The sequence below is a fragment of the Peromyscus leucopus genome, chromosome 23 (genome assembly GCF_004664715.2).
Source record: "Peromyscus leucopus breed LL Stock chromosome 23, UCI_PerLeu_2.1, whole genome shotgun sequence".
Classification (NCBI taxonomy): domain Eukaryota; kingdom Metazoa; phylum Chordata; class Mammalia; order Rodentia; family Cricetidae; genus Peromyscus; species Peromyscus leucopus.
The window spans coordinates 13,368,543-13,390,895 of NC_051082.1; the positions used below are offsets into that span (position 1 = coordinate 13,368,543).

A 22,353-nucleotide genomic window follows, 5' to 3' on the forward strand; every position below is an offset into this window, starting at 1 on the left:
GAAGCTGAGATTCAAAAGGTGCGTCCCCCAAACTCTGCACTATCCATACCCCACCTGTGGCCTCAGGGACACCCATTCTTCCAGAAACAAGGAGACTAGGACCCCGGATTTTGAACCCCATCCTTCTCACCCCACCGCAAAGCTGGTTTCCAGCCCCCGGAGCTCCCCAGCACAGCAGATGCAAAGGCCCTGGGGCTCAGGAAGCAAACATTTATTCTCTCTGGGTGTGGTCCACGGCCACCTGCAGCTCAGCCTACCACCTTCTTCTTGCCCCTGAGTTCATCCGCCTTCTCCAACAGGGCGTCCTGCAGGTCCTTGCCTCGGTCCTTCTGAAGGTAGTTCTCCAAGACCAGCTGCCGGAGGCTACTGTGGTCCAGGGGATGTTCCACTGCACCCGGGACAGAGCACTGTGAGGAGCTGGGAGGTGATGCCCAGCTCACTCCCTTCCCGGGGACAGTGCCACTCCACCAGGCTGGGCTGGGCACGGGGCGGAAAGCCCTTAAGAGTGCCAAGCGGAGATGTGCCCTCAGGGAATTCCCAAGCAAGAGTGGGGGACCCCCGCTGGTTTAATAGCAAGGACAAAGCTGGGTGGCAATCTATTTGACTGCCAAGCTATTGCTACCCAGAGGGACAGTCGAATGTTTTTGTGGCTGCATAGTACTCCATTGTGTTTGTTAAGTTCTGACTAACTTAATGGTGCATGTGCACATGCATGTGTGTGTGTGTGTGTGTGTGTGTGTGTGAGTGTGCTTGAGCGTGTGTATGTGTGCATGAGTGTGTGTGTAAGAGTATGAGTGTACATGCGTGTGAGTGTGTGTATGAGTGTGTATATGTGTGTGCATGAGTATGTGCATAAGTGTATGAGTATATGTGTGTCAGTATGTATATGAGTGTGTGTATGTGTCCATGGGTGTGTGTGAAAGTGTATGAATGTATATGTGAGGATGTGTATGAGTGTGTGTATGTGTGTGCCTATGAGTGCGTGAATGAGTTGTGTTTATGAGTGTATTTGATAAGTGTGAATGTGAATGAGTGTATGCAAGTAGGTGTGTGTGAGTATGTGCATATGACTTGTGAATCTGTGTTTATGAGTGTGAGTGTGTATTTATGAGTGTGTTGTGAGTGTGGGTATGTGTGTTTATGTGTGTGTTATGAGTGTGAGTGTGTGTTTATGAGTGTGTGGTGTGTGAGTGTGTGTGGTGTGTGTGTGTGTGTGTGTAGGGTCCTTTGCTTGTTTCTGGTTTGGGGCTGCAGTGAATAAGTTTGTACTTTACTCAATCTCTGTTTTCCATAAGGATCTGTTCTCATCTGCGTTTTCAAACAAGGGGCCACAGGGTGATGATCGCTCACACAGGGTGACGATCGCTCACACAGGGTGATGTCGCTCAATGAAGCAATAAGGGAAACTGAGGCTTGGCCCACAGACCCTGTAGGGACTCAGGCTCCTTAAGGCACTCCTATCCAGTGGCCTGGCCTGCCTGGGTGGCATCGAGCAAGAACTCACCCTCTTCAAGTTTGTCACTGAAGGGTTCTAACCCAAAGACGGGGGGTATGACCTTTGTGGGCTCGGGGGCCTTGAGGAGGGCAGAGCCGCCCCAGAAGGGGTTGACGAAGGGCTGTGGGACATCGACATCGGGCCCCTCCGCCTCCTGCAGGCGCCGGAAGGACTCCAGAATCAGCAGGTCGTTGGTCTTCTTCTCTATGATAGCTGGAAGACAAGAGGGTCAAGGTCACGGCTGCAAGGCTGGTGGCCCCTGTTGTAATAGAGGGGGGATGGGAGTTTGTCCTCTAGATGTCCGCTTTTGCCTGGCCACTGGCTGTGAGACGTTCTGACCTTATCAGACACAGAAATCTCACTCTTTCTTTCCCCTCGAGACAGGGTTTCTCTGTGTAGTTTTGGTGCCTGTCCTGGATCTCGCTCTGTAGTCCAGGCTGGCCTCGAACTCACAGATCTGCCTGGCTCTGTCTCCCGAGTGCTGGGATTAAAGGTGTGTGCCACCACCGCCTGGCACAAAATCTCTCTTTTAACACACACAGGCAGAGCGCTCATGGAAGCACACAGTAGGTCTAAGGCATTCAAAGCACCATGAGTGACAGTTTCTCGGAAAGCATGGTCCAAAAAGGGTTCCCTCGGTGTTGACAGTGAGGAGGTCAAAAACCAGCAATCCACTATAAATGACAAGCGAGGGTAGCCTGACCCTCAGGCTTCGTTCACTTATGCTGTTTCTTCTGCCTGGGATACCTGATGTGGGTGCTGGGATTCAAACTCAGGTCCTCTGCAAGAGCCTGTGTGTTAAACTTTAATAGCGGGTACCGCTTATGCCAAGCTGCCATGATCTGGGTTTTCATGTCCCCTCTACACCCTGAACTTGGAGCCAGACCTGGACATACATAAAGCAGTCAGCACACGTTCACTACACACCAGGCCCCATGCAGAGTGCTTGTTTCCTCCCTTCCAATCAGGAGTCTTATCCTTTTTTCTTGCCTTATTGCTTGGCAAGGATTACTATACAGTACTAAATAAGCTCAATGGGAGCTCCACCCTGGCCTACTTCCTAATCTTAGAGAAAAAAACGCAAGGATCAAATATGAAGCGTATGTGTGTGTGTGTGTGTATGTGTGTGTGAATGTGCATGCATGCATGCACATGTATAGGTGCATAAGTGTGCATGCTCATGCGTATGCATGCTCATGCATGTGCATGCAAGTATGTGCATCTGTGTGTGTATGTTTGCATGCGCATGCACACATGTGTATATAGTGTTTTTATGCATTCGAATGTGTCTTTGTGCATGTGTGTGCATGTGTCTGTGTGCATAATGTTTGCATGGGATGCCTGTGTGTGTGCGTGCACATGCACGTGTGTGTGTGTGTATACATCCATGTATGCAGGTGTGTGTGAGCATGTATGTGTGTAGTGTTTGTGTACGTGTGTAAGAAAACTTCCTTTTAGTTTCAGCTTTTCTCATTAAGGGCATTGGGTTTCAATAAACCCCTCTCCTGTGTCAACTGAGATCATCACCGACGACCCCATATTTAATCCTCCCAATAACCCAATGAGGTAGCTCCTGAACTTACCCTCAGTTTGGAGGGGAAAGAACCTGAGCACAGTGAGAGTCAGGAACGTGGCCGAAGCCACACAGCTAGAAAGTGAACAATCGGGATTCGAACCCAGGCAGGGCTGCAGCACAGCCATGCTCACTACCAACCCAAGAAAGAGCTCTTGTACCTGGTCATAGAATATGCTGGAAAAGAGTTCCTAAGAGCCGGGTGGGCCCCAGCTTGGCTCACCGAAGTACTGCTGGAGGTTGATGTCCGTGATCTTCCCGGTCTCACCCAGCTTCCCCAGGATCTCCGTGGCGTCACAGTTAATCTTCTTAAACAGCTTTTCCACCGAGTTCTTGAGGTATTCCAGGGTCTTGCTCATCTCCTTGTATTTGTTCTCATAAATATCCGCCTCCTCCGTGGTCTTCCTCAGTTTTTCCTGGGGGGAGACAGAAACCAGGCCTGGTGTGAGGCTGGGGGCTCTCTGTGGAGATGACTGGTGGATCCTAGACAGGTTTGCAAACCCCAGAGGGGGTGTTCAATCAAAGGAATGAGCTTCCTGTCAGCGGCAAACAAAATTAAGAAAAAATGGACCGCTGGGAGTGTGGCTCAGGGGGTAGAGCACTTGCCTAACCCGGTGTGGTGTGCGTGCCTGTAACTCTTGCTCTCTGGAGGTGGGGGCAGGAGGATCGGGAGTCCAGGGTTATCCTTGTCTACATAGAGAGTTTGAGGCCAGCCTGGGGTACATGAGACCCTGTCTCAAAAAATAAGTGATTGCAGGCCGGATGGTGGTGGCGCACGCCTTTAATCCCAGCACTCGGGAGGCAGAGGCAGGTGGATCTCTGAGTTCAAGGCCAGCCTGGTCTATAGAGTGAGTTCCAGGACACCAAGACTACACAGAGAAACCCTGTCTCAAAAAATAAAAAAATAAAAAGTTATTGCTCTGAGTGCCTAACCTGAGCTCCTGGGTGAAGAGGAGATGGTGAAGAGGGAGGGGTGGGGAGGGTTCCAACGGGAGGGGAGACCCCCCCACCCACCACCCACCACCCACCCACCCCCTACCAGGTTCCCCTGGCTACCACCACCACTCCATGAAGACAGGAAACAGTAAAAACAGGGTCAGGGAGAGGAGACCCCCCCCCAATAAAGGCACTGCTAGTCCCAACCCCAGGGAAGAGTCTGGGATTCGAGGAGGCCCCCAGCAGAGGGCGTGGGCTAGCCTGGGGACCACCTGAGGCCGCCAGCCGGAACTACAACAGCTCCCAAGATCCCCGGCTTTGCCAAGGCGCCTCTTCCTTGGCCTAAGCTTTGCTGCCCCCCGGTGGCAGCGCCGAGAATAGCACCACCAGCCTGGTCTGGATGCAGAGCAGAAAGGAGCCCCACTGCCTCGGCCTACCTACCGAGCATGGGTATCATAGGCGTGCACGTCATACCCGGCCAGCCCGGCGGGGGTTACGTCTCACCAATGTTTGTGATTCATTCTCCCAAGACCTTCATGAGAGAACCTGTTGACTTCCGGAGGGGTCAGTGTGACCAGCTACAAGTCCCATAAACAACCCAGGTTCCCTGCCTCAGACAGTGTGGCCTTCTTAGCCCTCCCCACCTTCTTCCTGCCTGAGGCGCCCGTGGGATGGCGGGGGCCGTGGCTGCTGTAATGCAACCACCAGGCACCCTTGGGATGGAAACCACGCACCAAGGAGAGCCTGGGTGGCAGATGACATCACAAAGACACCTACTGTCCCATGCTGGACCTGCCCATGTTCAGCTTATTTAACAAAAAAAAATAAATAAATAAACCTCTAGCTTTCTCAGGCTCCCAGGGGAAGGGGACTAGAGCACGCCTTCCATCCTAGCACTGGGGAGGCAGAGGCAGGAGGATCTCTGTGAGTTTGAGGCCAACCCTGTCTACATAGTGAATTCCAGACCCGCCCCCCACCCCAGGGCTACATAGTGAGACCCTGTACCAAAACAAAGCAACACCACCCCACACCCCACTTTTACCTCTGCCAGCCTGTTTCCTCACCTGAGAAATGGGAAGAGCCTGAGAGACCCCTGCTTCCCAGGGTGGTGAAGGGCGGGACCCGGAGGAGCCCACGGGGTCTCTACTGACTGGTCCAGGAAGCATTTGCATGTGGGGTGTGGGCTGTGGCTCAGTGGTAGAGTGGGGAACCAGGGTGCAGGAGGCCCTGGGTTTGATTCCCAGCACAGAGAGGAAGCAGGGTGGGGGGAGGGGAAAGAAAAGGATGTAGGAGGCTGGCGTGTGGTCATTATTACTGTGGGAAACGGTGGAGCTGGGCCAAGGAGTCATCAGAAGGAGAAACTGAGGCAGAGATGTGTCAGGATCGAATTGCAGCCCCAGGGCTTGGGTTCGACCCCCCCTGGAAAGGGACTCGTCTTCACAATAGACAGACCTTAGGGACAAGATTCTGCAGGGATGTCAGGACAGGCCACCTGGCAGAAAACGGACGGGTGACGACAGACAGGTACGGGAAGCCCCCCCAGCTCACCTCCATCTGTCTCAGGACGCTCCGGGTGCCCTCGTGGGAGGACTGCTGTTGAGACCGAAGGTTGATGATGTCATCCTGCGCAGGACAGAAGGGGGCCAGTGAGGAAAAGCTATCAGCCGCTCTTCCCACTGCATCTAACCCTACTCCGGTGTTGGGTAAACCCATCAGGGAGCCTCCCCCTGGCCCCTCCTACTCCGCAGGAGGGTCTTTCTTTATCCTCTCTGAGAACCATCTACAACTGTCTAGAGCAGTGGTCCTCAACCTTCCTAACGCTGCGACCCTTTAATACACTTCTGGATGTTGTGGTGACCCCCCAACCGTACAATGATTTTCATTGCTACTTCGTGACTGTGATTTGGCAGGGTAATGAATCGTAATGTAAGTATCTGTGTTTTCTGGTGGTCTCAGGTTGGCCCACAGGTTTAGAACCATCTAGAACAGAGTAATCAACACAGTCCTTCATGTTCTACTTGTATTAATTCCGTAGTCACCAGCCACACATGGGCACTTGAAACGTGGCTCCCACCCCTGGGCGTCTGGGGTTTCTGTTGTATCACACTGTAAAGAATTTAAACAGCCATGAGCAACTAGTGGCTTCTTCTCTGGACCCAGCAGCTTAGCCCAGGGTCCTTCAGACTCTCACTAGAATCTGAGTCCCTCACTCAGATGGCCAGACTCACTCCAAATTCCAGGTGGGAGCCAGGCAAGTGACCCAGCCTCTCTGACCAGTGCGTCCAAGCCTTTGACACAAAAGTCCCCATCCCCATGTCTCATCTCAAGAAATAATGAGGCGGGGCATCGGTGGTGGTGCACGCCTTTAATCCCAGCACTCGGGAGGCAGAGGTAGGCGGATCTCTGTGAGTTCGAGGCCAACCTGGTCTACAGAGTTCCAGGACAGGCTCCAGAGCTACACAGAGAAACCCTGTCTGGAAAAAACAAAAACAAACAAACAAACAAAAAAAAGAATAAGAAAGAAAGAAATAATAATAATGGAAGGAACAGTGGAAATAATGGAAGATTCTGGCCACTCCAATGAGGAGACGAACGTACTAAGAGGTTGAGAAATCAATCACTGATCGTAAATTCAAAGGGGGGGGGTAGGGTGGCCCATGCATACAAATGGCTAAATGCCGATTACCAGCCCATCTACAGAGACGTGAATGTGTCCTGGACACCTGCGAGTTGGGATGCACCATGTCCCCAACAGATACTTGAGCTCCAAGCTCTAAATCAGTGTTCCAAAGCAAACAGAGCAAAGAGCCTGGAAGCTACAGGGCTGGTCCCAACATCACAGGACAAACTGGGAAACTGAGGCCAACAGAGGGAAAGTCCACCTTACCCAAAGCCCTCAAAGGTCCAGTGTGTGGTGGACATTTCCAGTCCAGTCAGAGGCCGGCCACACAGCAAGCCTCACATCCGTCTGCCTCCGCACCTCACAAGGACTAGAAACTAGTAAAGTGCTTCCTCCCAGAACAACCTGGACCAGGAAGACCTTCCTGCCATACCGCAGGCAGCCACCAGAGGGCAGTAACAACGCACTCACGGTCCACAGTGGCTTGCACACATGGCCACCTTGTGTCAGATTTGATGTCCCCAGAGAAACTAGAAATTTGGGGGTTTATGTAGAATGCTCTGCTTTTCAGTTTCCTTGTTTGTTTTTGCTTTTTCCAGACAGGGTTTCTCTGTGCAGTTTTGGTACCTGTCCTGGATCTCACTCTGTAGACCAGGCTGGCCTCGAACTCACAGAGATCCACCTGGCTCTGCCTCCCGAGTGCCGGGATTAAAGGCGTGCGCCACCGCCGCCGCCGCCTGGCTGAATGCTCTGCTTTTTAAATGTTGACAGTTACTGGACAAATACTTTTATAAAATAATTTGTTTTTATTTTGTACACATTCATTTTTTTTACCTGCATGTATGTCTGTGTGAAGGTGTCAGATCTCCTGAAATAGGAGTTACAGGTAGTTGTGAGCTGCCATGTGGATGCTAGGAATTGAACCTAGGTCCTCTGGAAGTGCTCTTAATCACTGAGCCATCTCTCCAACCCTACTGAACCATTTTTTTTTTTTTTTCCAGAGCTGAGGCCCAAACCCAGGGCCTTGTGCTTGCTAGGCAAGCGCTCTACCACTGAGCGAAATCCCCAACCCCCGCCTACTGAACAAATCTTAACAGATCAGAGAGAATGGACCCGTGACCTGGTCCCTAGGAAGGGGTGAAGCTAGATGTATACAATGGGGGGGGGGGGGGACTAAAAAGAAAACCCAAATCCTACTTTAAGTGGAGATGCTCCCTCAGCAATCACCAAGCTGAGGCAGGAGTACTGCTGTGAGTTCCGGGTCATCCTGGGCTACCGAGTGAAGCCTTGTTTCAAAAAAAAAAAAAAAAAAAAAAAAAACCACAAGGCAAAGCAAGAAGGCAGCCAGAGCTCCAGAGCAACGTGGCAGGGTCATCTAAAGGGTCACTAAGCTCCTCCCTGTGGCTTGCAGACAATGGGCCCCAAGGAAAAGCTGAAGCCTGGAGCCTCCTGAGGGCTAGGGGCTGGCTTGCTGTGTGGCCGCGAGGACCTGAGTTTGAATCCCCACAACCCGCAGGAAGTCGACTGTGGGGACGTACATGGGCGACCTCGGCTCTCCTGTGGTGGAGATTGGGTTGGAGTCAGCAGAACCTCTGGAAAGTGACTGGCCAGTTACCATCAATCAAGGGGAAAGGCAAGGGCCTGGTATCCAGTCCTCAACATACCCCACAAGTGGGAAATTGCCCCCATAAACATGACAGGGCCTCAGAGGGAGGCATGCCGAATCCCCCCAGGGGACAGCGGGTCAGGCCTGAGGAGCATCCTCAGAGCGGGAGGGGGCAGGACACAGAGGGAACCATTGGAGGAAGGTGTGTGTGATACAGCTGGGAACAGCTGGGGACACTGGGAGTCATCACGGGTTCTGAGTGAGGAGACCCACAAGCCAGGTAAGTGTGAATCATTATGGGTTCCGTAAAGGCAGAGGGTTCTTTTCCTTCAGGCCTTGCGGATGAGCACCGGGCCTGCCCAAGATAGGCATTAACTGTTTCCCTTCCACTCTGAAGCCACAGGCGGCAGGGCCTGAGTTCAATCCCAGAACCCATGTAAAAAAATCTGGTCACCATGGCATGCCCTTGTAACCCTAGCATGGCAAATGGGGAGACCGGAAGGTCCCTGGGGCTTGATGTCCAGACAGCATAGTTCAACTGTTGAGCCCCAAACCCTAGTGACAGATTTTGTCTCAGAGGACGAGGTAGAGGAATGTAGATGATAGTCAGAGGTTAAGAGCACTGGCTGCTCTTGCAGAAACCAAGGTTCGATTCCCAGCACCCACAGGGCAGCTCCCAACCATCTATAACTCCAGTGCCAGGACATCTGGCGCCCTCTTCTGGTCTCTGTGGGCACTGCACGCACACGGTGCACAGCCATACACACAGGCAAACCATCCATACCCATAAAATAAAACAAACTTTTCAAGTGCCTTCCTAGTTCATAGCGCAGAGTGGATGGCACCTGCCGCGGTGGCCACCGTCACGATCTGGGTGGGGACAGGAACTCACTGTCATTATCAGGGCCTGTGGACATTGTCTGCAGAGCAGGTGGACGTGCCAGGGAAAGCTGTTTGGGACAGGCAGGCCCCAGTCCTCCCAGGTCCTGCTAGCCATGCACCTGGATCTTCTGGGTCCTCTTGTGCATGGTCTCCATGTCATTGTTGAGCTCGGTGACGTAGGTGAAGCGGGCAAAGTTCTTTTCCTCCTTGGCCAGGAAGTCCCTGGTGAGCTGGTTCAGGTCCCCGTTCTCCGCCAGCTTCAGCAGCCGCAGATGCGCCACCTCGTAGCTCTCAAAGCTCTCGCCCTTGCTTTTCTTTCCGTGTTTCTTGGTCTTGGCCACTGCAGGGGGGGGGACAGGGTGGGGGGGGAGAAAGACCACAGGAGGTGTGGAGAGGGACACTGGGTTCCCCGTTCTCATCACCGTCTTGGGGAGTGGGGCGAGAGTTTGCCAGGAGAGGAGGCATTTTTGCTTGTGACCCACATCAGAAATATATAAAGAGGGGCTGGGAAAGCTGGCGGATGTATCTGCTGTACAAACCCGAGGACCTGAGTTCAATCCCCAGAACAGGTAAAAAAAAAAAAAAAAAAAAAAAAAAGAAAGAAAGAAAGAAAAAGAAAAAAGAAAAAAAGAAAAGCTGAGTGTGGGGCTGGAGAGATGACTCAGTGATTAAGAGCGCTGGTTGTTCTTCCATAGGTCCTGAGTTCAATTCCCAGCAACCACGTGGCGGCTCATAACCATCTGTAATGGGATCTGATGCCCTCTTCTGGCATACTAGAGTACATGCAGACAGAGCACTCATATACAAAAAAATACATAAATAAATAACATTTAGCTGGGCGGTAGTGGCTCACACCTGTAATCCCAGCACTCGGGAGGCAGAGCCAGGCGGATCTCTGTGAGTTTGAGGCCAGCTTGGGCTACAGAGTGAGTTCCAGGACAGCCTCCAACAGAGCCTTCACAGAGAAACCCTGTCTTGAAAAACCAAAAAAAAAAAAAAAAACAGATGAGTGTGGTCATGTGTGCCTATAATCCCAGCCTGGGGAGGTGGAGACAGGAGGATTCCCTGGGACTCGGCAGCCAGCCAGTATAGCTGAACCAGGTTCACTGAGAGACACCAACACTAAAGACAAGGTGTGGCTGGAGAGATGGCTCAGTGGTTATGAGCACCGCCTGCTCTGGAGGACCCAAGTTCAAGGTCCAGCCCATCTTGGGGCTCACAATTACTTATGACTCCAGTTCTAGGGGATCTGACAACCTCTCCCGTCCTCAGCCAGCACCCCCCCCACACGTGGCATACACTTACAGACACAAAAATAAAGTGTTTTTTTGAGCAGGGTCCAAGGCCACTGATCAACAAAGGTGTCAGGACCTGTGTTTGATTCCCCAGAACACATGTTAAAAATGTGAAGAGACCAGGCTGGCCTCAAACTCCTAGCTTTCCACCTGCCTCTGCCTCCCAACTGTTGGGATTAAAAACATGCACCACCATGCCCAGATGAGAAAAATAATAATTTTAAAATTAAAATGGTAGCCGGGCAGTGGTGGCGCGCGCCTTTAATCCCAGCACTGGGGAGGCAGAGCCAGGCAGATCTCCATGAGTTTGAGGTCAACCTGGGCTACAGAGTGAGTTCCATCCAGGAAAGGTGCAAAGCTACATAGAGAAACCCTGTCACAAAAAAAAAAAAGAAAGAAATAATTATCTCTCAGACGTGTAGCCCCAGGACGCCATGGCACAAACTTATCCTAAAAGTGTGCTCATCGCTAACCTGAGGTTTAAGTTTAACCAGGTGTGCTGTGTTCTCAGTGGCTATGACTGGCAGCAATCAGGGAGAGGGAGGGTGGGGGAGGGGAGACTGTGGCTTGTACCTCCCTTCTTCTTGGCCTGCTCCTCGAATTCAGTGCGGTCGTTGAGTTTGACAAGCAGGAAGGACTTGAGTTTGGTCTCATGAGCATACAGGCGCTCCAGCTCACGGATCTCCAGGTTGTACTGAGAGATATCTTTCTGCTGGCGGTCCTTCATGGCAGCCATCCGGGCCATGGCTTCCACCCTGTGGAGAGATGGCAGATGGGGTTTAGTGTCCAGAGGACTGCATGCCTGCCCAGTGGCCCCGGGTTTCTTTGAGGTTCTTCGCAATTTTTTGTTTTGTTTTGTTTTGAGACAGGGTTTCTCTGTGTAGCTTTGCGCCTTTCCTGGAACTCACTCTGTAGCCCAGGTTGACCTCGAACTCACAGAGATCCGCCTGCCTCTGCCTCCTGAGTGCTGGGATTAAAGGCATGCACTACCACCATCTGGCTCTTTGCAATTTTTTTTTTTCTGGCGGTGGGGACCAAACTCAGGAGTCCATCAGAGCTGTCAGTCTAGTCCACCCCAGGAAATAACTTTCCTGTCACCACTAACACGGTCACCACCACTAGCACCACCTTCCTAACCAATATCAACACCAACATCATCACCACCATTATCCTTATCACCACCATCATCCTCTTCACTACATCATTACCATCATCTTCATCACCATATCATCTTCATCCTCATCATCTTCATCCTCATCATCACATCATCCTCATCACATCATCACCTTCATCACCACCATCATCATCACCACCATCACCACCACCACCATCCTCATCACCACATCATCACCATCATCACCATCATCATCACATCATCACCATCATCTTCATCCCCAACATCACCACCACCATCATCCTTATCACCATCATCTCCATCATCCTCATCATCACATCATCACCACCATCTTCATCCCCAACATCACCACCACCATCATCCTCATCACCATCATCTCCATCATCCTCATCTTCACATCATCACCATCATCTTCATCCCCAACATCACCACCACCATCATCCTCATCACCATCATCTCCACCATCCTCATCATCCTCATCACCACCATCATCACCACCATCATCACATCATCACCATCATCATCTCGACTTATCCCTTACATGCATGGATTAGTTTCTGCTCCCCACCACCTACACAGATCCTACAACAAAGCAGAAGTGATGGAGGGAGGAGTCATCCCCAGACATGTCTTACTCTAAGGCCTGTTCTCTCCACAGCCTCATTCTGTGCCAGCAAAGACTTAGATGGATAAAGACCTCTGCCCCAGACCAGGACCAGGGACCATGTAGGGGACAGAAAGCTGGAGTCCTGCCCCCCCCCCCATCTGCACTGTCCTGCAAGGGCTCCCGTTTGTTCTGAGAAAAGAGGAGACAGTAATTCCTCATGCTGTGGGGAGGAAGACGGAAGATACATGGCACCCTACTGGGTACATGGTCAGTGTCCAGGGTTGCTGCTGCTGTGAGTTATGGTCCAGGCATTCAAGAGGAACAAACGGGTACCGAGTTGGGAACTGGGCCTTCCCAAGCACCTCTGCTCATAGGCCTGGGCAGACTGCTCGATGGCTACATTCATGGTCTTCTTCTGTGTCTGCAGACGCCGCTGAAGCTGCTGGTAGACGTGGTCGTAGGCGGCCTTCTCAAAGAGGAGATCCTCAATGTCCTTCCGGAGCTGGGCATTGGAGGTCAGCATCTTGTCAAAGTGGACAGTGACCTGTGGGGAGGCTGTGCTTCAAACAGGGTCTCACCCCCAGACGGGATGGTCCTGGGAGGATGTCGGGGCCCTGTGGCTGCCCATTGAGTACCAACAGCACACAGTTCCAGGCCAGCTAGGGCTACAGTGTGAAACTGTCCCCTGCAAAAAAAAAAAAAAAAAACTCAAATAATCAAACAAATAAAAGTGTCCAGGTTTGCTTTTTCTGCTGCTTTTATACAACACTGACCAAAACCAATTTAGAAGGAGAGTTTATCTTGATTACAACTCACGCAGTTCATCAATTGATCGAGGCCAAGACGGGAACCAGCTGGAGGCAGGAACTAAAGCAGCAGCCGTGGAGGGGTGCTGCTTACTGGCTTGCTCCTCACGACTTGCTCAACCTGCTTCTCTATACAGCCTAGGCCCACCTTCCCACCGTTCACTAGGGGCTGAGTCCTCCTACATCTCTTAGCAATCCAGAAAATGCCCCTCAGGCTTGCCCACAGGCCAAGCTGGTGGAGGCAAGTCCTGAGTAACTAACGCCTTCTTCCCAGGAGTGTCCAGTTGACATCTGAAGCCCACTGTGACAGCTCCTACAGGACCAGTGAGATGGGTCAGCAGGGAAAGTGGCAGCAGCCTTGCCACCGAACCCAGTGACCCGAGTTTGAGGCCTGGACCCGCGGGGCGGAAATGGAACTGACTCCTGCAGACTGTCCTCTGACCTCTCCTGCATTCCCACACACATACGTGCGGTTTTAAAGCCAGCAGCACGTAGCGTGTGCCTGTATTCTTCCCCTTTTAGTAAATTAACGCCTTCACTCGGGAGGGGGTTGTTTGGAGGGGATGTGAAACTCTTCCATGGATGTTGGGGGGGCGAGCAACTGGAGAAAAAGATTGCCAATAGTAAACGATTTGAAGAGGTTTTCCAAGTGTTTCTGAGAAGCCTTGGGTTTCTAAAAGGCCCAAAACTGAGGCAAGGGAAGCCAGGCAATCTGGACCTAGAATTTAAGGAGGCGCTTGCGGCCAGGTATCCACCCTGCTTTCTACAAATCCAAATGTGAGTGAGAGCGTTCTTAAATTTTATACGGCATGCTCTGTGCATCGCTTTCTCTAGTCCCGGTCATGGGTTTCTGTAGAGATTTTTTTTTTAATTCTAAAAGATTTACTGTATTATATGTGTTTGTGTGAGTACTTACATGTATGTGTATACACACCCTGAGTGCAGGTACATGAGAAGGCCAGAAGAGGGCACCAGAGTTACAAGCAGTTGCAAAGTAGGAAACCAACGTGGGTCCTCTTCTGAGCCCAGGTGTGGTGGCACACACCTTTAATCTCAGCATTCGGGAGGTAAAGGCAGGTGGATCTCTGTGAGTTCCAGGACAGCAGAGGCTTTTTGAGACCCTGCCTCAAAAACTAAGTAAGTAAATAAATAAATAAATACAGAGGGCAGGGGGCTGGAGAGACAGTTGGCTCAGCGGTTAAGAGCACTGGCTGCTCTTCCCAAGGACCCGGGTTCAATTCTCAGCACCCACATGGCAGCTCACAACTGTCTGTAAGTGCAGTTCCAGGGTACCCGACACCCTCACACAGACACACACACAGGCAAAGCAAACTCTAGTCAATGCTCATAAAATAAGTAAATTATTTTAAAAAAATAAATAATTTGTTATCACCTGGATAAGGCCTTACTTAGGGATCTTAATTCCAGCTCTGAACTTTTCAACTGGGTTAGGGTGACATTCCCAACTCCATCACAAGCCACTATGGAACTAGAGGACACTTACAGTAAATACCACTGAACACTGTGACCAATCAGAAAACATCTGCTGTGGATGATTGATTGACAGATAAAGTGCTGACTGGCCAGTAGCCAGGCAGGAAGTATAGGCAGGACAAGGAGAGAGGAGACTTCGGGGAAGTGGAAGGCTGAGGCAGAGAGACACTGCCAGCCACGGCAGTAAGACACCAGTAAGCCACGAGCCACAGTGGTAAGATACTGGTAAGCCACGAGCCACGTGGCAAGGTATAGATTTATAGAAATGGGTTAATTTAAGATATAAGAACTAGATAGCAAGAAGCCTGCCATGGCCATACAGTTTATAAGTAATGTAAGTGTCTGAGTGATTATTTTATAAGTGGGCTGCGGGACTGCGGGGGGGGGGGGGTGGCGGGACCCCAGGGCTTGGCGGGACCCCGAGAGAAACTCCCCAGCTACAAACATGACTTTCCCCATGGTGAAGTCCATGTGCCCAATGCTGCATAAGGGACAATGGTGACCACAGCCTGAGCTGCCTGCCAGGGGAGGGGTGCATCTAGATCTGCCTGGTGGCCGTGGGGACATGGTAGGACCGAGGTAAGGGATGGGTGAGTGGGTGTTCCAGTGGGTGGGGTGTGTGTGCTCTCAGTCCGCCCTCTCTCAAGCATCAAGCACGTGTGTGTTTCACTGACAGCTCAGTGGTCTGGCTGCATTCCTGGAAGGATAGAGAGTGGGGGTGGGGTGAGGGTGGGGTGAGGGTGGGGGTGGGGTGAGGGTGGGGTGAGGGTGGGGGTGGGGTGAGGGTGGGGGTGAGGGTGGAGATGAGGGTGGGGGTGAGGGTGGGGTGGGGGTGAGGGTGAGGGTGGAGATGAGGGTGGGGTGAGGGTGGGGGTGAGGGTGAGGGTGAGGGTGGGGGTGAGGGTGGGGGTGAGGGTGGGGGTGGGGGTGAGGGTGAGGGTGGGGGTGAGGGTGGGGGTGAGGGTGGGGGTGAGGGTGAGGGTGGAGGTGGGGTGAGGGTGGGGGTGGGGGTGAGGGTGGAGATGAGGGTGGGGGTAGGGGTGAGGGTGGGGGTGGGGATGAGGGTGGGGGTGAGGGTGGGGGTGAGGGTGGAGATGAGGGTGGGGGTGGGGTGAGGGTGGAGATGAGGGTGGGGGTGAGGGTAGGGGTGAGGGAAGGGATGAGGGTGGGGGTGGGATGAGGTTGGAGATGAGGGTGGGCGTGAGGGTAGATGTTGTAGAATATTATTTTAAGGTGCGTTACTTTGGTTCATGTTACACTTGTTTAACTCTGTGAAGCTGTGGTACTGTACCTGTCTAACACACCTGACTGAACTGAACGGCCAATAGCAAGGCAGGAGAAAGGACAGGCGGGGCCGGCAGGCAGAGAGAATATAAAGAAGGAGAACTCTGGGAGAAGAGAGAGATCTAGAAGCCAGTGAAGGAGGAGGGTGCAAGGGGCCAACCACCCAGCTACACAGCCAGCCACAGAGCAAGAGTAAGATCTACAGAAGTAAGGGAAGGGGGAAAAGCCCTGAGACCAAAGGTTGACAGGATAATTTAAAGTCAAGGAAAGCTGGCAAGAAACAAGCCAAGCTAAGGCCAGACATTTATAATTGAGTATACGCTTCTGTATGTGATTTATTTGGGAGCTAGGTGATGGGCCCCCCAAAAGAGAAAAAAACAACCACAGGTAAGGGTGAGGGTGGGGTGGGGTGAGGGTGGGGATGAGGGTAGGGGTGGGGTGCTGAGGCTTCAGAGAACAGCTCCCATCTACCAGGTTCAGCCGGGTCTCCAGAATGTGAATCTGTTTCTGCAGCTTCCGGGGGTTATTGGCCTCTTGTGTCTTCAGGAAGATTTGTTTCTGACTGGAGATCTTCCTCTCCATCTGAACAATCTGAAAGAGAGATGGGGGGGAGCACCGAGCTGCAGGGTGGGGAGAACTGAACTGAGCTGCATCGGCATCCATCCGCCCCGCTGGGCACAGATTGCCCCCTCCACGGGGGAATGGTCTAAAGCCAAATTGAGATTGACCCCCATCCTGTAAACAGAGCTCTGACTCGGCTCCTGACTCAATTTATTCTCACCCACCCAGGGTTTAAAAAAAAAAAAAAAAAAAGACCCGTGGCTCTGAGTGTGAATTTTCCCACTAGTGAACAAAAAAGAAATTCCCCAACTATCCAGCCCCAACAGCCCTGGTTTCTAGAGGGAATAGCATTGGCCTCAGTGGTGGTGACACTTGGTTGCCAACCCAATTAGACTCAGAAGTAACTAGAACGTGGGAGCAGAACACCTCCAGCTGCTTTGGTGACACCATTGTGACTTCCCAGTGGCCATCTGGACAGTCCCTACATGTGAGGTTTCTCTGCTTATGAATAGAACCGGGGGCTCTTACAGAAGTGACCAGGCATGGCGTCACTGTACACATCATGAGAAGACTGTCCTTGGATGGATCTGGAACTTTCCCAAGAGCTGGTCCCCACTTTGGAAATCAGGCCATCAGACACAAGAAGCCCACACTGCTCAGCAGCACCCACACTAAGGCCTTGACTCCCTTCCACATGTGTGCAGCCTCTGACCATGTCAGTCACACCAAGGGCTGCGAACTACAGCCCTTCGGAAATTGGCCCCCGGCTTATTGCTACAAATAAAGATTTATTGGAAAAGCCAATCATTTCTGTATTGCCTGTGGCCACTGCCTTGGTGCTACACAGCTGGAGTTTAGTTTCCATAGAGGCGCTGTGGCTCAGAAAACCCAAATATGGCTGTGGGGTCTTTTACAGAAAGATTTCATGGGGCTGTTTTAGATATGGATGGCCCAGAGTGTCCAAATATCAAAATGCATTTGAATTTAGTATCATTTATACTTTATAGTCTTACTCGGGCACCATGTTGGTTTAAAGCAAATAAATAAAGGACCGGAGACATAGTTCAGTGGTGCAGGGCCTGCCTCCCATACGCGAGGTCCTAGATTCCATCCCCAGGGGACTAGCAGAGGACTTAAATTTGGTTCCCAGAGACATCACTTGTCTCAATAACTCATCTATAGGGGATCCAACACCTTCTTCTAGACTCCGTGGGCACTGCTTTCCCATGCACATACACACACATATACACAGGCGTATACACATAATTAAAAATAAAATAAAATCTTACCAAAAAAAAAAAAAAAAAAAGAGTAAAGGTGGTTGGTCTGATGGCCCACACCTTTAATCCCAACACTTGGGAGGCAGAGAAAGGTAGATCTCTGGCTTCAAGGCCAGCCTGGTCTACAGAGTGAATTTTAGGCTAGCCAGGGCTATAAATATATACCTCAAAAACAAATACAAATAAATTAAAAAGTTACATACTTCCAAACACACACAATAGCTCTGGGTAAGTTCCCTTTCCTATGAGGAAAGATTGGGACCCAGCAAGACCTGGCCAACACCACCATCCAGGAGGCTTGCCCTAATGATGGGTGGTGTTGGGTGACACTATTCTAAGCCAATAAATCAGTCTTAGAATGATATGGGCATCCCATGGCCCACATGAGACCTGCTGGAAGGCTTTTCTCCTGCCATAGCACCTGGCAATGTCCTAGAGAGATTCTGTCCACCATCTCATTGTCAGGACAGAAAAGATAACAGCTACCCCTCACTAGCCCATGATTGGTGCATAGCATGACGGAGGGAGAAACTAGCATTATGCGCAGCTAATGGTGATCTTTGTTACAGCACCAGAACCTTGCCCGTGTTGGTGGATGCTGAGGATGCTGGGGCTGGTTCTGAGCCTTGAGATGGCAGAGGACATGAAGAGGTAACGGAGCTGAGCTCCCATGCTCTGGTCCGCTCTGCCTAGGGCATCATGGGTGTGCTGTCCCTGGCCCCTTCCCCTCAGTCTCCCAGGGAAGCCTCACCTTGTCATCCAGCTCTCCCAACAGCACCTTCATGGAGGTGATAAGTGCCTCATAGTCCCCCTTGGTCTGCAGCAGGAAGCGCAGCTCCATGAAGTTTTTCTGGTTCAGGTCCAGGTTCTTCGGAGACTTCATGAGGCTCAGAAGCAGGGTGGTCTCTGCCTGCTCAGCTTTCAGATTCTCGATTTCCTTACTGAGGGGAGGCAGCTCGGACTTAACCCAGCAGTCCCTAAACCGCCTTCGCAGAACCCACAGGGTGCCCTAGCCCAAAAGGAGCCTGGGGGGATGGCCTGGGCCCCAGGGAGAGGAGAAACGCTTTATGGCTGGGGGCTTGGGTCCAGATCTGGAACCCCATGTCCCTGACCCCTGTCCTTCCTGTCTCACATGCTCCACCTCCCTGAGGGGTGCATGCTTCTCAGGGGAAGGCCGCCCCGTGCCTGTCAAAACCCTTCACCGAGTGGCTTGGGGGGAGATGGCTCAGTTGGTAATTGTTTCCTGTGTGTGAGCATGAGGGCCTGAGGTCCACCCCAGCACCCATGCAAAGAGTCAGGTGTTGGAGGTGGAGGCAGGGGGACCCCTGGGCTAGCTGTCCCTCCAGTCTCTCCCAGTCAGTGAGCTCCCAGCCAATGAGAGACACTGTCTCAAAAAAAAAAAAAAAAAAAAAGATGGGGCCTGGCACGGTGGCGCTCGCCTCTAATCCCAGCACTCGGGAGGCGGAGGCAGGTGGATCTCTGAGTTCAAGACCAGCTTGGTCTGCAGAGTGAGTTCCAGGACAGCCAGGGCTATACAAGGAAACCCTGTCTGGAATCAATCAATAAATAAATAAATAAATAAAAATGCAGCTTCATTGGGCCATGGTCCAAGGACAAAAGTGGTGGGACAATGGGACACTCTACAAAGACAATAGCAAGATAAATGCCCTGTCCCTGCACTGTCCCCAGTGAGCCCTGGACCCACTTCTGGTGTGCACCAAGACCCAAACAATTTTGATGAACGCACTACCATTTCGGAGGCCATGGGTGACTAGTGAACGGAGTAGCTGGTTCTCCAAGGCTACTGGGACTCTCCTCCCCCCCTCAGCTCCCTCCTGGAGGGGACCTTGTTTAAGCGGAAGGAAAATGTGCCCAGCTGAGTCGGGCACAGAGGAGAGTGGGTGCCGGGAAAGGCAGCTGGCTCTTGGGCAGGTCTGGGGCTGGGTAAAGGGAGCCAGCGCCCTAAAGTGTAAGGCGGGTCTCACAGTCAGAGCATGTCCGTGATTTCCTTGTACAATGTATTTGTCTTGAGACAGAGTCTCTCTCTCTCTGTAGCCCTCACTGGCCTGGAACTCTCTACGTAGAGCAGGCTGGCTTCCAATACACAGAGATCCACTGCATCTGCCCCCCAAGTCTTGGGATTAAAGGTGTGCACCGCCGTGCATGGATATTTATTTATTCTGTCCTTTTTATTTAGATGGGAGTGGGCACGGGGGGAGTGGTCTACAGAGGCGGGAAGAGATGGTCGGGGCCCTTGGAGCTGGAGTTACAGGAGGTGCTGAGACAGACGTGGGTGCGGGGAACCGAACTCAGATCTTCTGCAAGGGCAGCGAGTGCTCTTAACTAGGGAACTGTCTTCTCTCCAGCCTTCGCCTTTCCTGTCTCTTCTCAACGTGTATTTATTTGTGCACGGTGTGTGAGCATGTGCGTGGGTGTCAGCCTGCCACACTGCAGTATGCAGGTCAGAAAACAACGTGGGAGTCAGTTCTCTACCTCTAACCTCGGGGGTCCCTGGGATCTGATTCAGGCCTGTGTGGTGCCACGCTGAGCCATCTCCCCAGCCTGAGACGTTTCTAGAAGGAGCACTTTTCCAACAGAGGGCGGTAAAGTGCTCTGGGAGAAGAAAAAAAAAAAAAAAAAGACTTCCTTTAAAAATTGACAGGGACGTCCTCTAGGGACCAGCCTCGCCGGAGTAAACGGATCCACGGGAAAATGAAAGATCCCCTGCGCTCCCCTCCTCTGAACTCCAAGGATCCAGACAGCGAGGATGGATGGAGGCCGGCTTCTGCCTTTGCAGAAAGGGTCTCATCACCCTCATTCCAAAAAGCTGGGCCCTGCACGGGCAGCGTGGGAACACCTCCCTGGCGACACCCGCCGGAGGATGGCCACGCCCACGAGGCAGCCTCTGGCCCCGCCCCCGTCCGTCCCTGCCGCGGCTGGAAACCTGAACCAGTCAGGTTCCCCGGTGCTGGGACTGGGATGGACGGATGAGGGTGTGTCTGCAAGGCCCTGGCTGGGGCAGAGGGGACAAGGGGTAGAACCGGATCCTGTCCCCCGGGGCCTCCGAGACCCCCGGATCAGCCTGCTCACTGGGTGCTCTCTGCATCCTATGAAGCTCTAGAGCGCAGGCTAAAAGGTCCCCCCCAGCCGGGTTCGGGGTGCCCCCTGCCCCGCGCTGTGCCCGAGGCCCGCTCGCCCCGGGGACACCCCTCTTACTACTGGTTGGCGATCATGCGCTGGTTGCGGAAGTTGAAGGACTTTCTGCTCTCCACCATCTTGCGGAATTGCTGCCTCAGTTTCCTTAGCTCCGCCTCGGCCAGCTGCTCTTTGACCTTCTCGGAGAGCTCCGGAAGGACCACAGAGACCTTCCTCCTGTGTTTCTTCACCTGGGCGCGGCGGAGGGCGAGGGGGCCCAGGTGACCCGAGAAGCCGCCCTCCAGGTGGCTCCCGGGGGAGGGGGAAGCCCACCCCAGGGTGATGTCATCGGCTTGGCTGTCACAGGGGAGACCCACCTACAGGGCTGCCAAGTGACAGTGGAACTTGGCTTGTGGGAGTGCCTTGCTGAGTTAGTGGGAAGGTGTTCTTTAGGGTCCCGGGTTCAAATCCCACTCTGCGGTGAGCCTGAGACAGTCAGGGGCTGTCCCTGAGTGTCTTCGCCTCCCGTCTATAAAGCTGGTGCCCGGAAGATGGGGTGTTGGGTAGGATGAGAGGGTACACGAAGGGACAGTGAGTGACCGGCGGGTCATCACCTACCATTGGCATTGGGACGGATCTGAGCTTCCTTTCTGCTTAGACACTGGGTCCTGGAGGTCACAGCCGGCCAAGCCCGCCTCTCTCTCCTGTCTCTCTCTCTCTCTCTCTGTCTCTCGCCAATGTCCTGCCCAGAGTGAAAAGAGGCAAAAAGGAAGTGGACTGCCCCGCTGGCAGTGAGGACCCAAGGGCTTCTCCCCCTTCCCACGGTCCCCTCTTCCGCCCACAGCTTGGCATACAAAGGGGACATGGCAGATGGTGCTGGATGTGACAGGGGCCCCTCCCCCCCAGAGCCAAGCGAGCCTGGAACATCTTCCTCTCCCAGTTTATTATTAGGACCCGGGCAGATGGCTCCAGCCTGTCACCTGGCTCCCCACATCTCCGAAGGAAAGGGGCGCAAAGGCCTCAGATGGGGAGCACCCTGATGGAGCTTTTTTGGGATTTTGATTTCGTGACAAAGATTTCCTCCGATAGCCCAGGCTGGCCTCAAAGTTAATATGTATCCCAGGGTGACCTTGAACTCCTGATCCTCCAGCCTCCACCTCCAAAGTGCTGGGACTCCAGGCGTGTGCCACCACGCCCAATTTGTGCAGGTGCTGGATATTAAACCCAGTACTTTATGCATGCTGGGTAAGAATCAAGCTAATGTGCAGAGATAAACCATAGGCACCAAAGCCTCTGGGCTTAGCCAGACTGGAAGATGCCTCTGGGTCATGTCCAATCACACCACCTTGCATGAAAGCAATCTTAAGTGGTTTTTTTTTTCCTGAGGCTTGTAAGCCACCAAGAGTTCTGGCAGTGCAAATGTGCAAATCGATTTGGCATGCAAACAGCGCCTACTGTGTGCTTAATATCATGGGGGAACTGAGCGGTGAGTCATCCTCAAGATGTGGCGTGTGAGTTCTGAGGGATGACTAGGAACTCACCAAGCCGATCGGAATAGAAGAGGGGGATCTCTGGGCAGAGAGGAGGCCGGGGTGAAGGCTGAGAGGCAAGGAAAATGTAGCCCCCACGGCCTCCACGAGCTTG

At 52.6% G+C, this 22,353-nt stretch overlaps 1 protein-coding gene across 2 annotated transcripts; it reads right to left on the reverse strand.

The window, feature by feature from the left end:
* Positions 1-196: 196 nt before the first annotated feature.
* Ccdc63 (coiled-coil domain containing 63) lies at positions 197-21,509 on the reverse strand. 2 transcript variants are annotated; one of them, XM_028885910.2, is made up of 11 exons: positions 21,328-21,485; positions 20,791-20,960; positions 18,326-18,515; positions 16,205-16,324; positions 12,512-12,693; positions 10,981-11,162; positions 9,232-9,452; positions 5,553-5,627; positions 3,292-3,484; positions 1,505-1,708; positions 197-388 (listed from the first exon to the last, which is right to left on the reverse strand). In XM_028885910.2, the coding sequence occupies exons 1-11, from the start codon at positions 21,334-21,336 to the stop codon at positions 249-251; spliced, it is 1,686 nt and encodes a 561-aa protein (XP_028741743.1). In that variant the 5' UTR covers positions 21,337-21,485; the 3' UTR covers positions 197-248. The 2 variants fall into 2 exon arrangements, with proteins under 2 accessions (XP_028741743.1, XP_037054579.1); XM_037198684.1 differs by lacking the exon at positions 197-388 and having other exon boundaries at positions 1,624-1,708; positions 3,230-3,484; positions 21,328-21,509.
* Between the last annotated feature and the right edge of the window lie 844 nt (positions 21,510-22,353).

Bases quoted from the DNA above. Each gene is read 5' to 3' on its own strand.
- Ccdc63 (XM_028885910.2), bottom strand. The intron at 11,163-12,511 runs GTGCTTGGGAAG...ATCTCTCCACAG, and splicing joins GCCCAGGCCTATGAGCAGAG to GGTGGAAGCCATGGCCCGGA. The intron at 389-1,504 runs GTGAGTTCTTGC...TCCCGGGTGCAG, and splicing joins CAGTGACAAACTTGAAGAGG to TGGAACATCCCCTGGACCAC.